The 18,694-nt window shown below is 31.3% G+C and overlaps 1 protein-coding gene across 4 annotated transcripts in view; it reads left to right on the top strand.

Moving 5' to 3' along the window:
• LOC118185199 (uncharacterized) overlaps window positions 1-18,694 on the top strand; it is a 94,602-nt gene that overhangs the window by 38,888 nt on the left and 37,020 nt on the right. For all 4 annotated transcript variants that reach the window (XR_015041223.1, XM_085817049.1, XM_085817048.1 and 1 more), the window contains 7 exons: window positions 1,172-1,220; window positions 8,115-8,173; window positions 11,714-11,749; window positions 11,846-11,898; window positions 14,975-15,035; window positions 16,622-16,750; window positions 18,489-18,625. Coding sequence is in view for 3 of the 4 variants with exons in the window: in XM_085817049.1 (XP_085673175.1) it covers window positions 1,172-1,220; window positions 8,115-8,173; window positions 11,714-11,749; window positions 11,846-11,898; window positions 14,975-15,035; window positions 16,622-16,750; window positions 18,489-18,625 (524 nt within the window). In the remaining variant the exon portion in view is untranslated. The remainder of the gene's footprint in view (window positions 1-1,171; window positions 1,221-8,114; window positions 8,174-11,713; window positions 11,750-11,845; window positions 11,899-14,974; window positions 15,036-16,621; window positions 16,751-18,488; window positions 18,626-18,694) is intronic.

The raw sequence follows: 18,694 nt of genomic DNA, 5'->3' as shown, positions 1-18,694 counted from the left end.
ACCCATAATCCGGAATGATCTATAATCCGGACCTCAAAGCTAAAAACTTTCTGCACATGCGCATAGGCGTTTACGCATTCGCGTAAGACCATTTACCACTGCGCATAATCGTGTGCGCAAGCACAGAATACGTTTTCGCGTGCGCGTTTTATGTCTAACGGACAGTATAATCTAAAATTATTTAATTATCTATTTCAGTTAATGTTGATGATTGCGTTGTTCCTTAATCTTCGAATTGGATCCGGCTTATTATTTTTTCCAGACTGTAAGAGCAATTTTATAAAAGTAAACTTGAACTTTCGATTATGTCAAATAGAATTTCAGATTCTGGAGCTCCCAAAGGATTGTACAAAACGAAAGTATGTTTCGATGTCCATCAAACAAAAAGTGGAATTGCTGCAAAAAATGGATAAAGACATGAAGAATGTGACAAAGAGGTTAGTGAAAATGAAAAAATTTCGATTGACAAGTTAGTCAGTAATCTCGGCACAACAATTAACGGGACTTGAACAGCGGAACTTTGTAACTAAACAAGAAATTGTGTCTGTTTATAGAATTTAAGAGAAAGTATTATCACATAAAAAGAAGCAACTTAAAACAACTTACATTAAAAGAAATGTTTAATAAAGTAAACAAATAAATATTAAGCTTTTTTTTTTGTAAATTTTGATACACTTTAGATTATAATTGTTCTTTATTTCATAAATTAAGGTTTCATATTTTTAATTTTAGAATTTCTGCATGCCATCTTACAAGATTTGAACTGATGATCTATAATCCGGAATTGCCGAAGTCCCGACGAGTCCGGATTAACGACTTTTGACTGTAGTTCTCTCTGAGAATAAATATGTATTGCTAAAGAGTGAAAATTTTATTCCCGAGTAAAGTTTATATTCTCTTTTTTTTTTCTTCCTTATTTTAAACAAAAAAGGGGGTGTTGGAAAAAGCCTTTATGTTGAACAGATTTTCTAGTAACTATAATAATGAAGTTTTTTCAAACTATACTGTTTTTTGAATATTGCATAAAATTACGATATCTGAAGTTAATTCTTTTAACTGAGCTAGTTATTCCTATCAGAATATTTGTATACTTTTCTAATTTTGAAATATAACTAATGCTGAGGTTTAATTTCAATTTCTCTGCATTATTAATTTTGAACTTTTTTTCTAGTCAATGTATGATCCTGAAACATCCATTTTAGGAAATGAAATTTTGGCAGGTGAGTAAAAGAAACTCATCAGATTAATAAAGACTATTAAAGGCTACAAAATTACCAACTTTATTACAACACTGCTGCTGGTGTCACTTGAATCCATAATCTTTGGGTCTCGAAGCCAACACTTTATCCATTAGGCAACAGGAGCAACCTAACATTTGTGTAGATTTTAAGTATATTCAGAAATGTAAGGTTTCAAAATCTTTCTTTATGTTCTCACAGGGTTCGTAGCGATCCTTACAAGTGCTTATAAGTCCTTGTATTTGAAAATAAAATATAAAGGCCCTTATGGGTGCTTACCTTTTCTTTAAAGCCCTTATTTTTTTGTTTTTAGTGCTTATTTTTTGCTTTTAGTGCTTTTTTTTAATCCTTTTTTTTTTTTTTTTAAATGAACGTGCATTTTTTTCCCGTACTGAAGCCGAAACTTAAATAAACAACTTTTCTTCCTTATATGCAATGCCAGATGGTGAATCATACTCCCGGAAATTGCTTTTCCCCCCTTTCTCTGCATTACCGTAACCTATGGTGCGTGCGAGAGTACAGACAGGTGCACGTCGTTCTATTGGTCAAAAAATTGCGAAAATGGTAGAAAATTCCGTTACATTCGGTATTCTTTTCCTCCCACCCAAATACTAACACACGTTTGAATTTCTATCAAGATTTTAATAATTTGCATTCTCGTTCCGCGTTGTCAGTTCATATTCGTGTTTATTATGATCGTTATGCTTATATTATGAGTATATGCATGAATATTTATAATAATGTTGCGTGCGTACGGCTTCGTTATGAAATGAATGCACAAGTCTGATGAAAAATGAACAAAAATTTATTATCGCAACAAAAATGCTTAAATTTTCTCAAATTATCATGCAGTATTACAATATCTCACAGTAGTTATCTTTTAACTACTCAAATATCCAATAGAACGTAATTCAAAACAGCTAAAGAACGCTAATCCGCGAATTCGCTACAATCAACAAGAGCAGTTTTCTAAACAACAACAAACTATAAGCAAGCAACTAACTACAAACTGAGATGTTTTCCTCCTTTTATAAGATTTTAAAATCACGCGCTAGAATTTTCCAGTACTTTCTCGAAATCAAAAAGAGATATTTATTTATTTAATGCACGCGCTCTTGTATTTTCAATTTTCCAGCTTAGCTTTCTTTTAATATTCGTCACGCGCTGCACTGCGCGAGAAATAAAACCATTTAATTTATAATTGAACTAACATTAGCTTTTTAAACACCAAATTCGTAACATTGCACCCTTTCCAAGGACTGCACGTCCCGCGCAGTACAACCCCTGGACAGGAAGCTAAACTTACGACTGTGGCATAAATGCAACTGAGGCATAAACATTACATCACAATATCAAACAACATGAACAATAAATGCAATAACTAACTTAAACAAATCAAATGCTATCTAATACTAAATACAAATCAAATACTAAATACAAATCAAATACTAAATGCACATTTAAAAACAAAATGGACCATGGTCTTATACTATTTTCAATTATTTACATTATGTACTATGGCCATAGTAATGAGCTAACCTGTCGTAATGACCGACTTTAGGTTTAGAGTTCGAAGACTTACGGAGACATCATTCAGTCTGTTTAGCACTGTACATGGACCATCCGAAGGTGACTGTAATTTAGGACTGAGTCCCTTTCGTTGAATCAGGTTCCACAACCTCACCTTGTCTACTTTGTTGGATCTATGTCCAGTAGCTCTCGTGTTGTATCTGGTCTTTACTTTCTCCGTCGCCAAGTTCACTCGCTTTCGTGCGAAACGGGGCATCACTTCAAAACGAGCCTGGACATCTTGGATGTGTTCCTCAGGCGATGAAGGCGCATCTGTACGGCGATCAAACAGGCGGTCACAAGGCAGACGAAGGTCTCGACCGAAGAGCATCTGGGCTGAAGAAGAGCTGGTAGTCTTGCGTTTCTTTTCGACCCTAGTATGATTTCGGCAGCTTCCCGAGCTGGATCTTTCGGACAAGGTGTCGGCATTTCCAGGCGAGGATCCTTTTTGAGGATGGATAGTCATGCCATCAGATGCTGAAAGCAGTTTGTTGTTTTTCAAGTCTAAGGAAAAATTGTATTTCCTTAAAAAGTCCAATCCGAGTATGCATGGATCTGTGATATCCGCCACATATGCCGTGTGATGGTAGGCGGCACTTCCAAACGTGATGCTTACATTTAACTTCCCAGTTATGTCGATCTTATCACCAGACGCAGTCTGAAGGGTAACACAGAATGGTGTCCAAATAAATTTATCTTTAAACTGTTCAGCGAAATCTTTCCTAATGATGGTAACATTAGCTCCTGTGTCAATGATCATATTGCAAGGAACTCCATCGATATTCCCATTAATGGACAGTCCGTTACTGTTGCCACTCACTGTATAAATTTTAAGCGCTTTAAAACAAGGTTTTTCATTATCTGGCAACCTCCGTTCCTCGATATGGTCACTAATTTGTTTACTGCTTCGTTGCTGGGAAATGGTCTTATTTTCCGTACCTCGGGGTGTTCTGCAGTTTCTTCGTATGTGGCCTTCAACTCCGCAGTTCCAGCACTTTAGAATTAGTTTCTTTTCACTTCTGTTCCGTCTCAAGCCACTGACTTGTCTGGTAAAATCATCTGCTTTATATTCCGTACCCTGGATAGTTCTGCAATTCCGTCTTAGGTGACCTTCACTACCACATCTCCAACACCTTAGAGCCACTTTCTTCTCGCTCCTACTCCGTATCAAAGTATCCACTTGTCTGGCTAAATCATCTAAACGAGCCATCAGTTGATCCACTGGCTCATGGACTCGCACAGCTCTAACTGGGTAGCGATCTCTATTAGTTGCTTCCTGGGCTGCCTCGAACTTCATGGCGTACAACAGAGCGCTTTTCAAATCTTTAACATCCGCCATTCGCAGTGCTTTCTGTATTTCAGGGTCCCGGATGCCATCGATGAAATATTGCAGCGACAGGATTTCCCTCGTTTCTCTCGGGCACTCCGTAAAGGCGAGGTGGGACAGCCTTTCAACATCCGTGGCGAGCTCCTGAAGTGTTTCGGTGGGCTTCTGCTGACGGGATTTTAGTTGAAGCCTGCTGTAGTCTTTTAAATACTTCTCTCCAAAGCACAGCTCCAATGCGCTGGATAGAGCTTCAAAGTCTAGTCTCTGGTTTTCGGGAAGAGTCTGCAGAATATCTGCTGCGTCTGCTCTCAAAGAAGTGGCAAGATGACAGGCCTTAGCTTGAGAATCTCATCCATTCGCATCCACAACTATAGAAAATTGGGTCTTATACACTTTCCAGGATGTCTTGCCATCATATGTGGATAGCTTTAGAGATGGACGAGCAGGCATCGGTAAGAATTTAAAATCATCACTCCTGCTCCCTGCCATCGCTACGAATTTCTTTAAAGTATCCATTTCTTTGGCAACAGCAGAAACTCTCTCATCAATCTGTTGTTCGATTTGCTCTTGGACGGTAGAAACTCTTTCTTCAATTTGCTGCTCCACGGCAGAAACTCTTTCCTGAATTTTTCCAACTTTGCCTTCAACTGTGTCTATTCTGCCTTCCATAGCCTCGAATTTAGTTTCTATTATGCAGGCAATTTCTCTTTTCATTTCATCTTGACCTGCTTCAATCTTTTCTTGTACAGCTTTTATGTCTTCTTTAAAAGTTACTTGACCAGCTTCCAACTTTTTGTGAACGGATTCCTGTCCCGATTTCATTTCTGCTGTAACGGATCTAATCTCTGCTTTAACAGAGTCTTTCATCTCTTCTTTAAATGATGCTTGGCCAGCTTCCATCTTTTCTTGGAATGCAGCAAAAGCACTAATGAGCTGTCTCAATTGTTCTTCCATCGCTCTTGTTATTGGCATTCAAATCCCACTTCTGACACCAAAAATTGTTGCGTGCGTACGGGTTCGTTATGAAATGAATGCACAAGTCCGATAAAAAATGAACAAAAATTTATTATTATCGCAACAAAAATGCTTAAATTTTCTCAAATTATCATGCAGTATTACAATATCTCACAGTAGTTATCTTTTAACTACTCAAATATCCAATAGAAAGTAATTCAAAACAGCTAAAGAACGCTAATCCGCGAATTCGCTACAATCAACAAGAGCAGTTTTCTAAACAACAACAAACTAAGCAAGCAACTATCTACAAACTGAGATGTTTTCCTCCTTTTATAAGATTTTAAAATCACGCGCTAGAATTTTCCAGTACTTTCTCGAAATCAAAAAGAGATATTTATTTATTTAATGCACGCGCTCTTGTATTTTCAATTTTCCGGCTTAGCGTTCTTTTAATATTCATCACGCGCTGCACTGCACGAGAAATAAAACCATTTAATTTATAATTGAACTAACATTAGCTTTTTAAATACTAAATTTGTAACAATAATATAATAGTTGCAGTAACTGCTGAAGTATAGCTGCTTCCAAAAATGGGTGTGTTTTTACACAGATTAGCTTTCTAGGGAATAATATTCGGAATGGCTTAAATAAAAGGAAGGTAATCGAATAGTCAAAATAATTTCTCTCCCCCCCCAATACATTATACAGTACGGAGGTTGGGAGGTTCTCCACAAAATCTCTAATATTGAAGCAGCGGATTTCCCCCCTCCCCCACTGTCCATCTGGATTGAATTACAACAGGACTAAAAGTTTTTGCGGTCTACCCAACCTAAGCGAAGATTGATTCTATTCCGGAAATTTAACGCAGTCTGTTGAAAATTAGAATCAGAAACACCCCAAATTAGTAAGTCTCTTTCTTTTCCTTTATTTAGTTCTTTATTCTCGGAATACCGGCAGCTGTTGTTTCCGATTGCGTAATATCACATGTGGAAGAATTATGCCGCACATATTGCGCAATAACATTTGCGGTATTTTGCAGAGATAATTAATTTTGATGTTCTGTCTGAGATTTGTTTATGAACACTTAAAATAGTTTTTCTGTGCTTTCTAAGTAGAATATTTCTCAGTTTCGTTGGTCTGTTTTTATATGATGCACATATCGAAATGTCAAAATCATTTATTTAGCCGAGAAATCTAAAGAACGGCTACTATCTCCCCCCCCTCCTCTTTTTCCAGTTACTATCCGGAATATTTGGCAATTTCCGAGTATGCACGTTAGTTAAGCTTTTACTGTTAAAGGAGACTGCATGAAGTAATTTCCCGTCTTCTGATTTCAGAAATGTGCCTCTTTTTTACTTAAATTACTTTGCTTGGAATATATGTTAAGGGAAAACTGTTATGCAATGAAAATTTAGAAATTGTTCAGAATTTTGATTTAAGTTAAATTATTTAAATATTAATATGAGTGGAAAAATAAATTGTATTTTTTATTAGGTGCCAAACGAATACAATTGATATGGCTTATTATTATTTATTTTCTATATTTTGAACTGAAATTTCATCATTAAATCTTGTAATATAGTTTAGTTCTGCATAGTTTTTTTTTTTTTTTTTCTTTTTTTCTTCTCATTGTAAACTAATTCTGTAAATTGAACTGTCATTTAAAATTTAAAAAAAAAAAAAGTTAATTGTTTTCCATGGTTGAGGTAATGCTCATTTTCTTAATAAATATTGCATTGCTTATATTTTAAATTACAAGTCTAATTTTTCTTAAGGTTATGCAGTTGTGTATAATATAATTAGACAGGTGCTTATTTTTTCCTTAAAATGGGCTTGAAGAGTGCTTATAGGTGCTTATATTTTTAACTAAAATGTGGCTATGAACCCTGTCTCACAACAGTCTATTGCTTTAGATTATTGCATAAAAATTATCAGTCATATCTCATTTGTGACTGATATATAAGATTTATTATTCTTAATAAACTTGAGAATTTCCTTTTAAATAATTCACTAAGATATTCTATTAACTTATTTTTTAAAATTATAGTCTTACATTTTTATTAAGATTAGCCCATTTGCTTTTATATTTTTCTCAGCAAGAATTTTTGATAGCATATTCATTTAAAAACTCTGGTATAAACTGGGAATTTGAAATGAGATATCTGAAACTGATGTGGCAAGTAGGAAAGAATTGAAGTTGAGTCTCCATTCGTCTGAAAAATGCCGCCTCTGAGCTCACTTATGATTGGTTTTTATTTTCTGCCTGAATGCTTGATCACCTTGGTGTGAATAGTCGCACAATGTTTTTATATTTAGCATGAAAGAGAGAGCTAAGTAAAATACAAATATTTATGACTTTCTAAATGAATTATTTGTTTTTTACATTTCATGATCTTTTATCTTTACTTAATAACATTATAACTATTTTTGTTTTTGCTTTTCTGGTGCTTAGTGTTAACTGGGTTATGTAGTGTGAGAAAATATATACAGGTACATGCTAACACAATTCAATCAACTCCCAGTATGGTGAATTTTCAGTTGTCTGGGAATCGCTTTCACATTAATTCAAAATCACAATTAATATAAAGCCTTTACAAAAAGCCATTAAAGAAGAATAATCAAAATTGGAATCAACAGAAGAATGTTATTAATAATTTATAAGTATTTTCAAGCAGTTTAATTTGGAGAATAATTTTAATTGGTTATTTAAATCAAATCAGTAAATAAAATAATAAGTACAAAAAAAATCACTAGAAATAAAATTAAATGACTGTAATATCATCTGCTATCACTGCTGTTAATCCAAAGGAAGTTTGTGATGGTTGATTTTTCCGTTATTTTCAAATATACAAACTTGAATCGTATTTTTAGATAGGGCTAGGTAACTTTGTAGTCATGTTAATTTACATTTGGCCAAGCAGGAGTTGATATGTTTGTAATTATAAATATTCAGTAAAATATAACTTAAAAAGATATTTAATTTTAAAATTGAATCTATTCTCATAAAATACTCTTGTTTTCAGAAATACTTTCATCACTCTTTCATGAAGTGAACAAAATAGATTTCAAGCTTGAATTGAAGGTTTGTTAATTCTTTTCAACATTTTCCTATAAACATTATAATTTTGATTCTCTTTATATATATATATATCTGTGCTTCTAAAAAATAAGCAAGAAAATCGAGGTTGAAGCTCTGAGCATCCTTCATCCTTCATAGGTGCATTCATAGTATTTTATATTTTGAATGCTTGTAGGTTTAATAACATCTATTGGTTGTAAATAAATTTGTGGAAGAATGTAATAAAATAGAAGAAAATGAAGAAAATATTGCTATTTGTATCGAATTTTTTTGTAATGTTTATTTTTTGTATTATTCTATTAAAAGTATTTTTTATAAAAAAATTACTTTTAAAGTAATGTTACATTGAAAACATTTGTAACTCTAATTTAAAAGTTCTAGGGGAATCTGGATTCAAACTAAAAAGTTTTTATTTGTCACTCTATGTCAGCGTTTCTCAACCTTTTGGCTTATGCGTACCATCTAAACAAAAATTGAAAACCTTTAGCATCACCACTACAAAGTACTACTACCACCACCACTCTTGAACAAAGCTCAGATCGCATAAATTTATGAGTGTTACAGAAAAAACTCAATCAGAATGTTGGGGTTTCAATTTTTGAATTTAATAGTTAAAAATACTTTGCTTCTTTGCATAACACCTATTTTCTCCTTGCGTACCAACAGTGGTACTTACCACTGGTTGAGAACCCCTGTTCTCTGTGATACTTGCAGTTCATCGGATATAATTTGTTAGTGTAGATTAGAAATACTTCAAGGCTATCAGCATTTAATTGACTAGTTCGAGTATACTAGTTAAAATGCAGTTTGTATAATATGAATATTATTTAGAATTTTAGATTTGATTTTCTCATTCATTTTTTAGAGATGTGTGTTTTCTGTTCATGCATATATTCACAATATAATTATGCAGAATTTGGGCAAACTTGAGACCGTGGTCATATATTTTCCTTGCTAAAACTTGTAAGGGTGTTGTTCTTTTTTATGATCATACACATTTTTTAATTCATTCGTCATGGTCCTAGTAAATTGTTCATGAAAATTTCTTTTGCTGTTTTTTGTTTTAAAGTTATGTACAGAGTTTTGTTTTAATTTTAGCATAATTTGGTTATTTTTCTATTAAATCCATGCCAGACATCTTTGGCACCCCCATATTGGCAAATTTTGGTTTATTTCTCATGCCTTTGGCTTGATGTTAGATGAAATGGGGTAGTTGGGAAGAGGTGCAAGGAAGCATTTTGCAACAAAATTGTAGAACGTAGCCTTTTCTTTTGGTAAATAAGTTTTCAGCAGTTTTTATAATTTTTTACTCCATCAATTTGAATTTTAGGATGAGATGATAAAGAATGTATAAGACCTCTCTTATGTAATTATTCCATTTGTTTGAGTTGTGATTCATTTGAAACAAACTTTGGTTCACATAAGTAAATGAATTGTACGGAGCTAGTGAAAAGAATGCATAATAAATTCTTCCATGTTTGAGTCCAAACACCTTTTTTTCCCCTGGCATAAACAAAGGCTGCATAGCAATTTTGGCTAAATCACATTTTATTTTCATAAACTGGTTATTCTAATGCAATCTTTCTTTGTGAAGACTAGAGGAGCATTTTTTTCTTGAAGAAACAGAATAATTGCTTCTTCATATCTTGGCCATGTGTAACGCGTATACGAGCCAGTTTCCCTTAGAAAGTCCTCCACAAAGACATCCCTCCTCTAAGGCAGATCATTCGCTGGAATTGTAAAGAATGTTCTTCTAACCAATCGTGAACAATTGTGGCCCAGTGACATGGCGCATTGTCATCCATAAAAATCCCATCGTTGTTTGAGTACGCTGGTCGGCCACTGCGCTGTCCATGGTAGGATGTTATGCCTGAAATTAGATACTCTCGGCACACTCTTGAAACTGTGGATCTTGGAATGTTGAATTCTCTAACGATATCCGAAATGGAATGACCCATGTGTCTAGCTCCAACTAACATTCCACCTTCAAAACTGTTAATTCTCGTCGTGCGGCCATAATCACGTCAAAGCCTCTTCGCATGAATAACTTGAACACAAATGAAAGCCCTGCCAAAGCACTTCGCATTTATACATTTTCTACGCGATATTACTGCCATCTGTATATTTGCATATTGCTATCCCATGACTTTTGTCACTTCAGTGTATATATGAGCCTGTTTCCCGTAGGCCTTCTAAGATTTATAGCCTTCAAACTTTTCATTGTAATAATTATTGTTTATGAATTTAATTATTTGATAATTTTGTTGGGAATTATTTCATATGAAGTGGTTTTCAATGCTGCTTTAGCCATTAATTTCAAATTCAGCCACGAAACATTTCTTGGTTATTTTCTCAATATGGGCTGTGTTATTTATAAATCTAAACAATTTGAATTCATTATATATATATTCAAATATAAATAATATTTTTATATATACCCAATACATAAGGATTTTAAATGCACCCAAATAACATTTTTTTTTAAATAGCAGGATGAATCATTTTCTCATGTAATTATTTTAGCTTGTTATGACATTTCTCTTAATATCAATCACTTGAAGTTTTATTTAGTAATACTTTTTTTTCACTTTAATTTTTCTTCATTTCATTTTTTAAGTTAGTGTTTTCTATTTTTCATTTAATTATTTATACTTTATATGTTTTATCCTGAGGTTTGTCTTAGATTTTGTTAATTTCACAAACAGATGAGATATAATGAAAAGAAACTTGTTTAACATTATTATGCATGAACTATTAACAAATGCAAATTATGAAGCATGTTTAAAATTGGCATTTGGTGATAATATATATTTTTGATTTTACTCATTTTATCTAATCTAACTTTCTTACTTCAGATTATCTTGTTTCTTTGTAAAGATTTTGTGATATTCCATTTCTTATGTTTATAAAGTTGCATCAAATGTTTTCCCTTCTAGAATTGAATTACAACATTTTGGTTTTTTTTTGTAGAAGTTAATATTTTATCATTAATACTTCCCATGCTATCCTTTTAGGCCCTTCAGTGGCTGAGGAACATAGGTAGTTTGGTCTGGGGTTGAAATCCCGGTGAATCTCGAAGGCATCCCTTCACTTAGGCAGATTGCTCTTGTGTGCTTTGTCATAATCAAATTAATCAAACCAAACCATGCTGTCATTATGAGGAATTTTTTATTTAATAAATGCATGTCATATGAATCTTATCACAAATCTTCTGATTCTTGAATTGGCTTATTTTGTTGGATACTTTTCACAAGCTAAGTCTTCAGATCTTCAAAGACGTTTTAAAGCTATCAAAAATTAAAATTGATTGTATGATATTTTGAGTAGCAAAAGTACATGATTCTTTAGAAAGAAAGTTAGTTAAATTAGATGGCTGAATTGTAGTATTTTAAATGTAAATGAGTAATTAGCTTTTTACAATTAATTTAAGGTGCAAATGTATATAATATAAAAAGGTATGTGTGTGAATTTATTTATTTCAGTGTATTTTAAAATCTTAATCCCAAGGCTCAAAATTATAATTGATTCTTCTATTTTTTTAAGAATGCAAGTTTTTTGGATGAAACATGGTCTTTAGGGGTAAGAATGTTATTATATTAATTTCAAAAGAAAATTATTTCTTAAATTTTTATCTTATGTTCCAAAGTAATTAAGTTACTTTTTTATACATTTCAGGTCTATAGAAAATATGAATTTGTTCCATGTAAAGAAATGGGCATTACATTTGCGTAAGCAGTAATTTTAATTAGCATTAATTATTTTTAATAATGTTATTATATTGTTATTTTTAAAAATATTTTTATGTCTACTGCTTTGCAATAATTTAAAACACATAAAAGATGAATGATGTATAATTATTATAGCTATATAATGTAAATGTTTGAAAATATTTACTGGGTTAAATTTTAAAAAAAGTTTGCTAAAAATTCTCAAGATGTTTTTGAGAGATTTTTAGTTATCGTCAGACCAAGTATAATCATGGCACTCAGCTTAAAATTCTGGTTTGTGAGATATTCAGAAAAGATGGTTTTGGGACTTGATTCCATAAATATTGGTTCTGGGTGTATATTTGCTGTTATAAAAATTCTTGAAATAAGGTGCAGTTTTATGAAAACAACCTTAACATGGTCAGTCAAGAAGGCTGTATTTAAAAAATATATATATATTCATTTTGTAAAAATTGTAATTTAAAATTGTTCCTTACCTCTTAATGTGCTAAAAACAAAGTTCCATACCTTCGATGCAGAATTCATTGAGATGTGCTTAATTAACGTCCTCATGAAAATCAAGTTTTAAATTTAATGACGAATACTGTTTTGTTCCCAAAAGAAGCATGTCTCCCTCCTGGTAGCTGCTGCTTCAGTTTATTCTCAGTTATCAATTTAATTTGGTAACAAGAAAAGTTAAACTGATTATGTTGTATTAATAGGAATATTTGCTTTACTGAGATAATATGAAGAGTTAGATTTTATTTTTGATGAATTATTCTGATCAAAGTATAAAGCATGTTTTCATGAAATTATTTGTATTATTTTAACACATTTTTTAATTACAGTTAAATATCAGGGATTAATATATAATATCTGTTATATCTTTTATGAATATATAGATGTATTATATCTTAACAATTCATTTATTGTACATATTATTGCACATGAAACTGTTCTGTAAAAAAGACAGATTTTTTTTTTTTTGTTTTGTTTGGAGGGGGTGGACTCAATTGTTATCCAATTTGTTAAAATCTTTATGTGTAGCTTAAGAGGAAGCTAATTTGAGGATAATTAATAAATGTGCCAACCTTTATACTATTGTTAACATGCATATCATCAATGAAATTTCATATCAGTCTTTTCAATAAGTTTTATTTAGCCACCCAATCAGGATAGTGATTAGTGATGCTGACTGCTGTACTGACGGATCCAGGCTGGAATCCTGGAGAAGGCTGTTTGTAAGTGTATAGTGTCTGTGGGGTCTGGGGACGCTCTAAATATGTGGCGAGCCGAAAGTCCTTTTGAGGTTGGTGATAGGGGTAGAGGGATGGGAGACCCTTGAATCTGTCTCCCCGGGTGCTGTCTATTAAAATTAGCAAATTGAACTGAGCAAAATCATACTGTCATATGCATGGTGTTCAAGGCTGTTGCCAACGACAGGCACAATCTTGCATTCCTTGCCAAGAAGAATTTTGTAGGCTTGTTCTGATGTTACTGTCAGTCAAAAGAGATAAGTCACAGCAACAGCAATTTTATTAATATTGCAAAAGCATACTATGTGTGTGAAACTTTTCATTAATCAAAATTACATAAACAAAAACAACAAAAAAGTCTATTAACTTATATTGAAAAAAGTTTTAGCACTCTCAGCATAACAAATAACACATAAAATGATACTAAAATGTAGTAAATTAAAAAGAATATGACAGACACAGTTTATACAATGTAAAGATAAAATTTAAAAAATAATAATACAAGTATAAAATAAATAGATTAGAAATTTGTACTGTAGAATTTCCAGAGCTGCTGAAGGTGAAGGTTATTGGGTTATATTAATGTGACAAAGCACACAAGGCCTAAGCTCCTTTCTAGGAGAAACTGTCTAGTATTCATTCATTGGGAAAACCACGAAAACAAACCAATGCTGCCAGTCTGTTCGCCTGGGACTGAATCTAGTTCGAACTCCCGACATTCAACAGTTTTAACCACTCATCCACTAGTGGGGCTGCTCAAGGTTAAGGAGTTAGGGGCATATGGGATGGGGATGTAGAAGAAAGTGTGAAAAATGATCACCTATTAACAAAAGAAATGAATCTCATCATAATTTGAATCTGTTAGGATAGGCAGACAATTTAATTTCATTTTGTGCCAGTCCTAAAGTCAGTGTTTATGTGCTCTTGTTGATTTGAAAGTCTTTAAATTTGATGATATGCTTTGTGTCCCATATGCATTTTTTTTTAGTATGGAGTTCTTTGTCAACACTTCAGGCATCTTGCAAACATAGTATAATCTGACTCGCCATTTTGAAACTACATTTCTATAACTACCACATTAAAGAAAGAATGTTATTTACACTTTTGCCTTTTTTCCATTTAAATAAAAAAGTAGGGTTTAAAATAAACTCTTGCAAAGTGAACATCATAACCTGTGTTAAGGTAAAAAAATATTTTGAAAATGATGCTTATATGCTTTACCCTGTAATTGTTGTCTCTGTATAATATAAATTTTTCATGAATATCTTTTCTATAAACTTTAATAATGTACATTGTTTTTTAAGAAATTTTTCAATGTTAAATTTTATACATTAGTATACTGTCTAAAACGGTCTTACTAAACAGTTTAATTAACAGTTTATTTTTTAAGTTCCTTAATACCAGCTTGTATAACATATTTTTTTAATTACTGAACATTTAAAAATTACTCAGTCTTAACACAAAATTGAATACATTATACTTATTTTTCTTTATTTAAATACAACAATCAACATTCCAAATTATGAAGCTCCAATCTTAAAATTGTTTGTACACATGTTCCGCTGTGGCAAATTTTGTATTTAACCAAGGATTTAGTTATTTTTGCTATTATTAAATTCCTTCTCCTTGAAATATATTCTTCTTTCTAATCATTTTAATGTATCAAATTTACTTTAGATTATAGCACTGGATTCTTTTCTTTCTAAATTTTAAAATATAATAAGAATAGAAAACAATATAAGTTTTTAAGTGTTAAGTCAAAAGGCAATGTATTTTTTTTCCATTTGGATATACTACTAAACTTATGTTTTTATATGTAGTAAATTTGTTATTTTTTCCAGTTATATTAAAGGAAGAATAGTTGTAGTCAAAGTTGAAGAAGGTAGCGTAGCTGCTGAAGAAGTAAGTGCATTCAGTAATCATTTTGCAGAATAACTTTAATTAATGCACATTTCATTTATATATCTCTAAAACCTGAAGTCTGACCCCCTTCACAAAATAAGCATCTACTTCTTGTACTGGCCAATTGATGTGGCAAAGGCCCAAAATGTATGATAATTTATCATTACATTAGGCTTTGGCTGGTCAGTTCTAAGTTTGGCTGAAATTCATTTCCCTGTGTTGCAGTAATAAAGTATTTAAATTATTAATTATATAAAAGCATATTTCACAAAAATATAAAGATAATGTAAAACAGATGAATAAATTATGATCATAGTGCTTTGATCTAATTTTACTTGTTATTGAGTTGAGAATAATATATTTAACATTTCATGATATAATTGTTACAAATTGCATTGTGTTATTAGAACCATTATTGGTTATTTTTAGCATATGTTTAGAAAGCCTATGAAGATTTTCCTGCATTCCAAAGAAATATAAACAAAAAATAAATAAATAAATAAAATCAGTAATTATTAAGATCTGAAAATATCATGCAAAACCGATAAACAAATGATAATTTTAGGTTTTTCTTTTCTTTCTCTTTTCCTTCTTCTCTTTTTTTTTTTTCCCCCTAATTTGTTTCACAGTAGAATGGGAAATATTTTGTAATGTATAATTATGTAAAGGTGAACAATACAGTTATTACCGCCATCCTGCCTCAGCACAGGAAAATTTTTAGAGGGATTTCTTATATTTTATGATAACCAATAATCAATAATCCATCAAGGGTCAGATGGGTAAGACTACTCAATGCTGGTAGTTTATATGAATTTGATTTTTGGTAAGTAAGCTATTGTATTATAGGTCCCTCCCCATGATTATCTTATATGTTACATGAATATAAGTCGTTTTCCTTAAAAAATTCTCCAAAATGCATCCTTTTATATCTAGGCATACAGTCCTTATATGCTTTACCATAATCAATTAAACAAACTAAGTGATAATAAATTGTAGCTTTTAATCATTAAATCTTGAAATAGTAAATATACTTTTCTTCTTCTGCAAACAGGTAGAAATTAAAGAAAAATCTTGTTAAGATTGTTTGTTTATCTGTTTTATGTGATTTTGAGATATTGCTTGTAATCACATTTATTTCTTGTTTTATTTTATTTTTGCGGTGCATAGAAATTTTCATAAAGATTTTTAAAACCTGTACTAGTTGTGATACTAATGATAATAATCTAGATTTTAACATTTATAAAGTTAAGTAACAAATTTACTTTTTATCCAGTAAGATTATTGATTTTGTGAGGAAACATTAAAAGAAAAGTAGAAATAATTTCAAATTTGACCAATTTTTCTCAGCAAAACTTAAAAGTGGCCAACTCTGGTTTTAGCTACAATATGATAATATCTATATTAGTAGTTATGTGATTCTCTTATATTCATTTTTTTCATGGAATACTGTATCCATGACTTTATTATTAGTTATGACTTGTGAATTTTTATAAGTTTAAAATTTTAAATTCTGTAAAAGTCTTCATTATCCTTAATATCATTTATCCAGTTTTTAGAAATAATTGATAATTTTTTCCCTCCTCCAGGATCAAATAGAACCTGGTGATGTATTAGATGAACTGTATGGCCAAAGCTTGTACAGGTGTAATCGAAGCTTAATCTCTTCTTTATCAAACAAATACCGAGGACTACCAATTTATTTGTCAGTCATAAAAGTAAGTTTGAATCTTACATTCTAATCATATTATTATTATTATGAAATTGATGTTTTTACTGTGTGGATGCACCTAAACATATGAAACTGTCTGGATGATCATAAATTCCTTCCTGTATTATAAAATCATAAGAATGAATAGTATCAAGTTCTTTTTTTTTCTTTCTATCTCAGTTTATTTAATCATACATTGAGTGATCAAACTGTTAGAAACAGTGATATGGAAAATGTATGTTACTATTCCCATAGAAGAATGAAAGTTAGCTACTTCAAGCTATGAGCTTTCTGAAAGTAAGGTTGCAATGTATGTAGGGAAATGTTTGCAACTGTAGTGATGATCTATAGTCAGCACAAAAGAGATGAGACAGAGTGTTTCTAGTTTAGCATCAATTCCAGAATTTTTTAAGAAGACATATCAACGATCTGTAATGGATATACTAATGATGGATGTATCAATTCTTAGCAATGTACACACTGTCTTTTACTTTTATTGCCAGACTTATAGAGACTGTCTTGGCTGTCAAACACCAAATGTATATTAATTATCACATTTCCATGAAATATCAGTGATCTGATGACATGGCCCATTGTGTGTATCTGGATGTTATTGTGCAAAACATTAGACTCTTAATTTTATGTTCTGTATCTGCAACAAAACTGTGAACAATTTTTGCAATAATTGTAACTTACAATTTCCCTAAATCTTCAGCATCTGATGGAATTGATGCCTTGGCAGGTACCAATTCTGAGTTACATTATAGGATGTTCAGCATGCTATTATATGTGTTGTCTATTATTTTGGATATTCCACATATGTATGAGCGTATATGTATCCATAGATAAATATTGTAAAGGTAAATTATTATTTTTTATGGTAAGAAGATTCTGTGTAATATAGAATTGAATTCAATATAGTTGCTACATAGTATTGCATGATCAATCTTGCATTTTCATAATTTTCTCCTGTTTCTTGTGACAAGGAGACTGAATTTCTATTTATGTGACATGTTTCAAAATCTCTTTTCTTAAAATAAGCAAAAGAGCAGCTTTATGTTTCTTAGATTTTAATCAAAATTCTATGGATTTCAAGAGCAATCAATTGCAGGCCCGTCTTTATTTGGAGAGGAAAAATTCTGCAATATTTTTTTTATCCTGATGAAGAGGGTCTCTTGTCTAGTTGCCCTCAAAACTGATAGATTTTTTATTAAAATCTAGGCCAAACATAAGATTGCTATTTTGTCAAATTTTAACTTTTACATTAGAATGTTTCTCTCTCTCCTTTTTTTTTTTTTTTTTTTTTTTTAATCTCTTTTCTATTTGACTTATTTTTTTTATGCCTGTATACTGATTTTTATGATTTCAGACCTTTCCTACAACTTAATGTATTAGAAGTAAGATGTTTGGCAAAAAAAAAAAAAAAAATACATTTGAAAATTTTTATGAATTTTTGTTACAAAATAGTAATATTTATAAAGCTTCACTTATATTTTCCCACTAGATGTTAATACGAATATTTTGTTCTATGAGAGCTTAATTTTAAAATTTTTAGTTTTCATGAATATGAAGTAAAAATTTGAATTGATAAAAAAATAGAATGAACTATTTTTTTATTAACAATTTTGAAATTTCTCAGTTTAAGTGAGGTGCTCTACTTTTGAATATGAGTAAAATTTGCTGTCTGTATGCAGTTTGTAGTATGCATTGCTACTTTCACTTTAAATTTTAATATTGCATTTTAGGTTTATCATGATGGTAAAATATTTTTTCCTTTGAAACCACTCTTAGAAAAACTTGACATACGAGAACTAGTTGAAAGGAAATTATCAAAAAATAATGAACCATCTGATGAAGTAAAATCTGAGTTCACATCTGGTTGGTAAGTTATAATTCTAACAATATCCCTAGTCAGATTGACTAAAATTGTGCCATATTTATGTATAAGTTG

The sequence above is a fragment of the Stegodyphus dumicola genome, chromosome 5 (genome assembly GCF_044657685.1).
Source record: "Stegodyphus dumicola isolate Sdum_Otavi_A_Nest chromosome 5, ASM4465768v1".
NCBI classification, from domain to species: Eukaryota; Metazoa; Arthropoda; class Arachnida; order Araneae; family Eresidae; genus Stegodyphus; species Stegodyphus dumicola.
This window is presented reverse-complemented; position numbering and strand designations above follow the sequence as displayed.